The sequence below is a fragment of the Akebia trifoliata genome, chromosome 6 (assembly GCF_017979445.1).
Source record: "Akebia trifoliata isolate Shusen 1 chromosome 6, ASM1797944v1, whole genome shotgun sequence".
NCBI lineage: Eukaryota > Viridiplantae > Streptophyta > Magnoliopsida > Ranunculales > Lardizabalaceae > Akebia > Akebia trifoliata.
In genome coordinates, this window is record NC_141380.1 from 26,696,911 (window position 1) to 26,705,929 (window position 9,019).

At 34.3% G+C, this 9,019-nt stretch overlaps 1 protein-coding gene across 2 annotated transcripts; it reads right to left on the bottom strand.

Moving 5' to 3' along the window:
- Positions 1 to 314: 314 nt before the first annotated feature.
- Positions 315 to 8,595, bottom strand: LOC147400563 (transferases, transferring hexosyl groups). 2 transcript variants are annotated; one of them, XM_086446249.1, is made up of 8 exons: positions 8,149 to 8,595; positions 7,963 to 8,068; positions 6,864 to 6,956; positions 6,566 to 6,761; positions 4,031 to 4,209; positions 2,234 to 2,487; positions 1,715 to 1,902; positions 315 to 667 (listed from the first exon to the last, which is right to left on the bottom strand). In XM_086446249.1, the coding sequence occupies exons 1-8, from the start codon at positions 8,498 to 8,500 to the stop codon at positions 500 to 502; spliced, it is 1,536 nt and encodes a 511-aa protein (XP_086302375.1). In that variant the 5' UTR covers positions 8,501 to 8,595; the 3' UTR covers positions 315 to 499. The 2 variants fall into 2 exon arrangements, with proteins under 2 accessions (XP_086302375.1, XP_086302374.1); XM_086446248.1 differs by having other exon boundaries at positions 1,715 to 1,905.
- Between the last annotated feature and the right edge of the window lie 424 nt (positions 8,596 to 9,019).

The following is a 9,019-nucleotide window of genomic DNA, read 5'->3' on the forward strand; positions in this document are numbered from 1 at the left end:
ATTCAATTTTAAGTTTGGGAGTTATGTGAAAGTTCAGTAGCCATCCATTTTCAAAACCTTGGATCAAACTCAAATGAATTTTTATTTTTTCTTTTGGATCTGAGTTTTTCGAAGAAACTTAGGGGGCTGTGGCGTTGGATTGCTGATGTGGTAATCCATTTCATCAAAACGACCCTTAGAAAGGCTTAAAATCTTACTTAGTAAGGAAAATGTTTCTCAATATAGTATTGAGATTGCTAGACAAGTTTTCCTCTTTTTTAAAATGACTAATAATAAAGATATCATACAATGTTTAAACAAGTAAAGATCAAAACTGTCAGCCAAAAGTAGATGAATAAAACTAACCAAGTAACCTGTGCAGAGTCATGGGTAGCTGTCCATGTGTTCATCAAATATGATCAGTGGCTATACAAAAACTCTGCAAAAAGTTGAGAGACCATCAAAAGAAAATCATCCTCAGCCCTCTGAAATACTTGGACAGAAACAATGCCAAAGCTTCTCAGGTGAAAGGATAGAAGTTTGAGAAGAGCAAACTTCCAAGAAGGATATAAGCCACACAATATGTACAAATCAAGTAACCCCATCGCCTACCGGTGCCAGCAGAGATCAATAAATATGAGGAAAACCAGTAAAGTGGGGGACTGGCAGACAAGAAACGAGTTGATACCTGTCAAAATTATGTGTCAGAAAATGTGATAAAAACCTCATTATTGGTATCTGACATTTAATCCATTTGTAACCATGAATAATTAATCAGTGCACTTGTATGATTTCTGGTATAATTAATCCATTCAGTATGTTGGAAGAAATTTTATATGCCTTGGTGGTTGGGACATTCTCCCTAATCAGATAGAAGATCAACATCATAATGCGCCACTAATGAGCCTTTTAGTGCCGCATTGACGGACTCAAAACCAGGAGGGTCACATCAGATAGACAAGCGGTGCAGAAAAATGGCAGAGCAGGATTCATGCAGCCATGAAAAAATAGTCAGGACAAGGCTTTAACAATCATTATCGAAGTATCCCAACTATAAGGATCAGTATGAATTATATATGTTTAAGGGTGGTGATGCAGATAAGGCTTTTAATTGCGTAGAGGGCAAGATGGATCCAACACCTCATTGTACGAGTCAGGAAGAAGATAAAGGGCACACACCCCTCTTCAAATTCTCACAACTGGATTATTTCTAGTTCATAATGTAACCTCTCTCTAATTTATTTGTTTTTTCTTTTTTGCTTGTTAAAAATTATTTATAAATTTGAAAGAAAAAATATTCTATCTTGATTTTCTTTTGTTTTTTAAATAGGCAAGGTAGTTTTTGAACCCAGGTCAGTGGAATTAACACTCAGATTATACCAACTTACCAAGCTAGCATATTCAAAAATGAAATCTGGAAGCGGACCTCGAAACAGATTTTAGAGGTTTGGAAACCCATTTTTTTTCTTAAACCATTTACAAGGAACGCCAATTATTTCTCCAAGAACAAGTTGTTTCCAATAAGCATAGCTAATGAAACTGTTATGCTAGCTAAAACTCCTATGAACTATTGCCGGAACAAAGGAGATTATTTTATTTTTTTTTTTTAAATCTCTTTTTCCTGATAGTTAACAGTTACGATAATTTACACTTTCCCAACTTAGAAATATTTTCAAGGCATTAGCATGTTGAGGATAATTTCTAGCTAATGAAGTAGAAAGGCAACAACTCTGACCTGCACATGCATCACAAGAAAGGCTGTGGCGGCCATGAATCCCATGTGTAGAACAAAAGGAAGAACTAAGATTGAAGAGTATCCTGGCTTTGCCGGATCATTTATTTCATAGTCTGATGGGATTGGATTCTGAAAAGAATCTGAAGTGTCTTCGTTACTCTTCCGTTTCCTCCATCTAAGTGTGGAATCTTCTGTTACAACAAATGCACTTCAAGCTTGATCATGTATTACAATAAAAAGGGAAACGGAGAATGTTTTATCCCTCATATGAATAAAATTATGTATCTTGCAAAACAACAACGATGATACTTCTTGATCAGTGTTAAAAACAGATTTCTCAATCTCGTAATACCGATAGTTTCAGAATATATAAATATCCAAAATATTTTGTTTCAGTAGATTAACATTGAAATCATGTACGACTTCTCTAAACTAGGGACACTGTAACCCCAAATTCAGAAGACATTCCAAGTAAGCGAAATTAAATTAGGCAAAGAAAAGTGTGTTCAGAAGTGACACCTCGCAGGGTTTTAGAAGAGACGTCCTCCGAAAACTGAGCAACCTCTGATCTTCTAGTTGATATTCCCAATAAATAGAGGACAGCAGCAGAGTTCTTTTCCTCACAGGAAGCTCGGAAACCCAGTGAAAAAACAATCTCAGGCCGTAATTTCGCATAGCGTACAATTGCGCAAAGTGACAGAAACAATACTGGAGAAGCGAGAAGGAAGTTTGGAAACTGCTTCAGATGAAAATATCTCAAGAAACCTACGCCCCTGATGGAGAAAAAAACATACCATGGAATTTTCAAAAAAAAAATTAACGAACTGCTATTGGCACCCCAACTTTTACTTATTACACTCAAATTTATTAAATTATTACACCCCACAGCATTATAACACATTAAAACAACTTCACCACTTGTTTACAATTAGGATTAGGCCCGTATAAAATCCTAAATCTAGCAAATAGAAATCTAATCACGAGAGAGAGTTTCTGTACGGACCCCAGCTTTTACTTATTTTCAAACATTGATTTTTATTTTATTTTTGATTGGGGTATAATAAGTCAAAGTTGGGGTGCCAACAGCAGCTCTCAAAAAAAATATTACCACAGAATCTCCACTTCTACTAGAACCACTAAAATGTACTCAAGAATTTCGAACATAGTAAAGCATGATAGAACAAAGCAATGGAAACACCCCTCAATCCCACCGTCCATTTCACAATTTTCCACACCCAATCCCATCTCCCTGACATATCCTCAAAAAACATCCCCGAAAATTTGCATACATTTTACACTAAAGAAAATAACCCATAATAGATAAGACACAATAAAGGACAAATCCTTTGAGGTCATGTCTTGACATACTTTTCTGATTTATGACCTGAGCAGGTATGATCATCTATGTTGACTATAGGTCCTTGACCACATACCAAAGGATATCTTTCCATTGGCATACATAGATATCTTCCTTTTAAATGCACTTGCCTTCTCCAAAGCCCCACCACGCTCTCAGCATTAGGGGAAATTGACCAATTAAGGACACGGTCGATGGGACAAGATTGGACAAGGTCTATTATCTGCCTAGTCAATTCTCCCCAAATATCAATCTGGCCAAGCCATATTGTGTGAAGCCATCTCTAGCCTCAAAAGTACTATTGTGATTGTGATACAGGCACTCCTTCTCTTGCCTATCTTGACTAATAAACAAGAAAATAAGAACAATTTGTTCACTTTGAGGGGAATCGAAACCTCCTAATTTCTGGAGAAATTTTAGTTAAGTTGATGATCAGATAATTTCATTAAGAGAAGACATCAATTTAAATACAAACACTTCACCTAAACCCACGAAAGGGTAACTACCCAATTCATTGCCCCACTCCTACAACAGTTTCCGACCTAAATCAAATATCTATCTAAAACTTCCCACAATCCTATCTAGTTAAGGAACTACCCCCACGTACTGAACCCATATCCCATTACAAGTAATGATCCCATACATTTCAAGATAAATTACTTAAGCTACCCCTAGGCACGTGGCACACATATCAGATTGAGCATGTTTTATAAAATTCCTTAGAACATGAACTGAATGTTTATCCAACATTTTCAGGTTACACATCCCTTTGTGGATTATTAGCAGTATTGCATAAAGGTAGTTAGCCAACCTCTTCCATAGATCCTCAAAATATGGCTTTGGGAGTTAGATCACGATCTTAGAAATATTAATGAGCGTTTGCAAATCACAGAATGAAAACAGCAACAAAGAGATAAATGGAATTAAAATGTAAAGGACTGTTCAAGAAATGAGCATACCAATAGTGACCCTGAAGATAATCGTATAGAAAAGGTACTCTTGCTTTGCACCAAGGCCTCATTTCATCTGATAAACGTCCAAGACAAATATTGTAGTATGCATAAGCTTGAAAAGCAATGAATGGAGCAAAAATACATAGAGATCGCACAGCTCCAGCAATAAGTATCCTAACTGCCAACTTCAAGTACACATAATGATTAATTAGGAGAGCATCTTGTCCAGTACAATGCCAGGATCAAGTTAGAACAAAAGGATGGCAATTTAAATTAAAATTATAATGTTACTCAAATATGTTGTAAAACACACTGAAGATGCAATATTAGTATATAAAAAATGTTTTCATACTCACATTTGGTCGAACATCACAGAAATTAAAACTCGGGTCTGGGGCCAAAATTTATTTTAAAGAGAGGTATTCAACCCAAATCATTATGATGGACAACAGAAACTGCCAGGTAAAATATGGATCACCAAGGCAGTGAAGATCAACCAATGAAGAACAATGCATATATTGGGAAGAGGTAAAACATCCACTGTGGAAGCCCAGAAAGAAAAATTTGTATGTTGTCTTTAGGTCAGTCTTTTCGACCACCAGTGTTTCTTCTTTATTGCTTCAATAAAAATTCTTACTTGTCAAAAAAGAAAATAAAAAACATGCTGCTGGAAAGTCCGTATTCAGCACATTTAGGAAGCCCATTAACTACTACAACAGGACCAGAGTGCAGTCCACCTTAACGCACTGAAGCCCTGATAAACCCAGCCCAATAGCTAGGATTCTGTGATTGATTGAAAACCCATAATGGAATTTTCTATATGCTGTTCGTAACAGCCCTAAATGGGGGTTACTTGTGCTGGCCGAATGCCATAGTTGGCAGGTTTTCATCTTGATTGAACAAGTAATACATATTTGAGAACCATGCTTGATCAAAAACATTTTAACAATTATAGTCCCATTAGTATGAGTTTCTATTTTTCAATTGAGTGGTCAATAAGTTTCTAGAAATTGAAGTTTTGAGTTGTAGTTGGTCTTACTTCTACAACTTTTAAGTAACTTCTGGAAGAACACTTTGGTAAGAATAGCTTTTGTTGTATAGCTTTTCAACATCAAAAGTTCGTTTGCTAATGTCGATTATAGGAGTATTTAACTAAGTAAACTAACCAAAATTATTTTAGACAAAATAATATGCGTTTAACAACATTCATTAAGAAAGTAACTTTTTATGAGATTAACTACTCATAACTCACGTTTTAGTGAGATGAGACATGTGACATCCCACATAACTAAGATGTGAGGTCCATGAGATTGTCTTTTAGATTTCTTTAACAAATGTGGTCGCATGAGCTAAGATTTGTGATAGAAATGATTATTTAATTCAATCTTGGTCTCAGATTCATCATTTTAGGTTAGGCATCACCATCCTGCATCAACGTTTAATTTTCCTTTTAGTTTGATCAATATGCGTATGTCACATAGTACTCCAGAAGCATACCTCCACTTTGACCATTCAAATCTGATTTTGACAACATCTCCCTCGTTGGATTCATTCAATGATATTAACTTATAAACATTTTATTCTTTTTTTAATTGGGACATCCTTGCATTTCATTTTTATGTATTTTAAGCTTTTGTCAATCGAATAATATACCTCAAATGTGAGTAATTCATGCAAGATTTTTAAACTATCCCACATGTGTAAGTGGTGGATGAGCTATAGCTAGTGGACTTACTAATCGTATATAACTCCAATCATGTCATGGAAGGAGCATAATACATATATTTATGGACCTCACATTGTAATTATATGAGATATCGCATCACTGAAATGTGAGTTACAAGTAGTTAATCTTTAAAAAGTTACTTTCTTACCATTACCAAATGCCTTTTATTTTATCTAAAGCACTTTTGGTTAGTAAAGTACTTCTATAATAAACATTACCAAACGAACTTTCATTGCTAAAAAGCAATACAAACAGGTAAAAACTATTTTCAAAGGAATGTTTTTATAAAAGTTATAAACATTGCAAAAAATAATAGCAAATTAGTAATTGTGAGTTTCTATATTAGAGAGAAGTTGCTTGATTTAGTAAGTTCCAAGAATTTAAAGTTTTAAGTTCTTGGGAGCTTCTATTTCTTTATAAGAAAGTTGATATACTTGAAGACCCGAACAAGAAAGGTCTCGTACCCATACCATTAACCGAATGACACTCAACCATCATCCAGGTCCATAGGTCGCCACCATGAAGCCCTATCACAAAGATTTGGGCAGGACAAACCCTCTTCCTCAGTAGGTGTTCTATAGAATTCAGGGACAGCTTTTGCTCCTTCACTCCATAAGAAAAGTGTGCCACCCAAATATAAGCATTTTCAACAAATTGCAAAAATGCAAATGAAGAAATGCATCGAGATAGAAATCATTAAAAAAAATACTTGATGTTTTCCTGCCATGAATCCCTATTGATTTTCCATAAAACAAGTATCATATATACTAATTTCTGAATACTACAAGCAAAGTACTAAATAAATAAAAACTTACCCAACCACGATTTTTTTGGACGATAGCATCATAAGCCTGATGCATTGCTCGAAAACAGAAATAGCCAGCATTAAGCACCCCATTTGACCTTGCACAACCGGAGAGAGAAAGCAGAAGCATGGCCATAGTATCTCCACCAGATAGTAAGTAGTATAAACCTCCAAGTGAAAATAAGGAATACAAACTTTCTGCATATCTGTGGAATCATGAGGACGAGCTAGCAACTCAGTTTGACTATTACTGCCCTCGCAACTATCCTTTATTGTTCAGCTTAAAAGAAAGGGAAGTGGGAGATTACACTGATGAATAGAATATGGAAGCTGGGTTGAAGCAAAACAATATAGATGCTCGTAATGCAGCCCTTGTATCCTTTAAAATAATAAGTGAAAGCCTGTAAAAGCAATAAGGCTAGCAAAAAATTATTAATTCTAAATTGAGGTAGAAATGAATGCAATTATGAAACAGGCACTCAAAGAGCGATAACTCAATAATTGAATCCATCGAATTCCAAATAAAGAAATTGCATATTGAAAGTTAAAAGAGAAAATAAATACATGAACAAAATCAGAAGCAACAATCCTCCATCCACCGACAGAATTATACTAAGGGAGAATTACCAAAACAGCACAGTAAAATTGAAAATTACCAAAATGGTACACTATTCATTTTAATTCCAAAACCGGTAAATTAACATTTTTAGGATTAAAATTTTTACCAAAAAGGTAAATTTTTAAACGAACATTAAAAAAATTCCTATTCTATAAATAGTAGATACTTTCCCTGTTTTAGTTTCAGTAAAACAGTTTAAAAATAAATAAATAAATAAACTGTTCTATAAAACGGTGAATTTTTCCCCCACTTTTAACGAAAATATTTTAATTACGAAAATGGTAAATTGCCGATTTCAGAATTAAAATGAACAATGTATCATTTTGGCAATTTTTCAATTTACAATGCAATGTTTTGGTAAATCATACTAAAGTATCCTTTTATAAAACTAAACCATTGAAAACTGCAAATAACATTAAGCAACTAGCAAAGTAACTCTAGGAAAAATACTGAATTTATACAAAGATCGCAAAATAGACAACATGATTATTATGGTTGTTCAAAGGTTCCAAATATGTGAAAAATGTAAATCTTCCAATATTGAACAAACACAAGTGTATATTCGATGTGAGGAATCTAAAGGTGCTGCATTTCAGGATTTTGTATCTAATTGGGAGGAATTGTATAAGGATTGCATTACGATTTGTAATTGCTTGATCACTTTACTTTCACGAGTGCATTCTCCATTTGTGGCATCTGATATTCAAGTAACTTTGATTCTGACAAGGTTTTCTACTAAAAAAATTTTGATTTTTAAGCAAATATTGAATCAAATTTCAACAACTTGCCTGTAAAAATATATAGCTGCAAACAAGAACGCAATGTTATTAATCACATAACCCGATAAACCCAACACCGCTCGATATCCAATAATCGGAATCAATGGCGCCAAAACTGAAACAAAAACAGATAAAAGACCCATAATTCTCACAAACACAATAATCAAACTTCACTAAATATAAATTTCTACATACCTGTTCGAGATAATACGTAAATTAAGATTGGTAAGAGAGGCAAGAAGGCGTAAGTCTGCTCGTATTCGTATCCACATTGTGCGATCCTGACGAAATACACTCCATCCCATACAATGCTGCCTTCGATTGCGGATCCAATCGAAGGAAAGAGAACAGATTGGGGAGGTTGTGAGCTGGTTTTGGCATCTGAAGAGAGACAATTAGGGTTTAAGATGGCGGAGGTATCGTAAGGACTGAGGAGAGATCTCCAGAAGATGATTAGGGCTAGAAGGATGATTCTTGAGGCAATCGCAACTCGCAAAACAGTGTACGAATCGCTGGTGATTCTGGTTTTGAAGGAATCGGTCGACATCTATACATGTATGTATGCTGGGGTTTGACCTTTGAAGGTAAAAACCTCTGTGATTAACCTCTGGCCTCTAGAGAGTTAGGGGCTTCGAAGTTTGAATGCTTCGGAGCCCACTAAACTAAACAATAGAAAAAGCCTTGGCCACTCGCCAGGTGGCATACTCAAAGGACCCTATGACGTTAACAAGTTTGGAAATAGTAGATCTATACGCCTCGAGATACATTTTTTAATGAAAAAGTACAATAATAATAAATTTTATAAAATTTAATAAGACAATAATAAAATTCTTATTTAATATAATTATTTATATTTTTAATTATTCAAAAATAAAATTTTAATCTTATTATTTTAACAAGTATATGTTACGTTTATATGTTGTAGATAATACTAATAAAATTTAGGTGACAATATTTCATACTAAGGTAGAAAAATTATTCAAATGTAACGTTGATGTTCTTCGAAAATTGAAGGTAATAAATATTTAAACTACAATGCCAATTTTAAAAATCAATTATTATTATT

Bases quoted from the DNA above. Each gene is read 5' to 3' on its own strand.
- LOC147400563 (XM_086446248.1), bottom strand. From the start codon at position 8,500: ATGTCGACCGATTCCTTCAAAACCAGAATCACCAGCGATTCGTACACT. The intron at 8,069-8,148 runs GTATGTAGAAAT...TTTTTGTTTCAG, and splicing joins TTACGTATTATCTCGAACAG to TTTTGGCGCCATTGATTCCG. The intron at 6,957-7,962 runs GCAAGTTGTTGA...TTGCTTTTACAG, and splicing joins GCAGCTATATATTTTTACAG to GCTTTCACTTATTATTTTAA.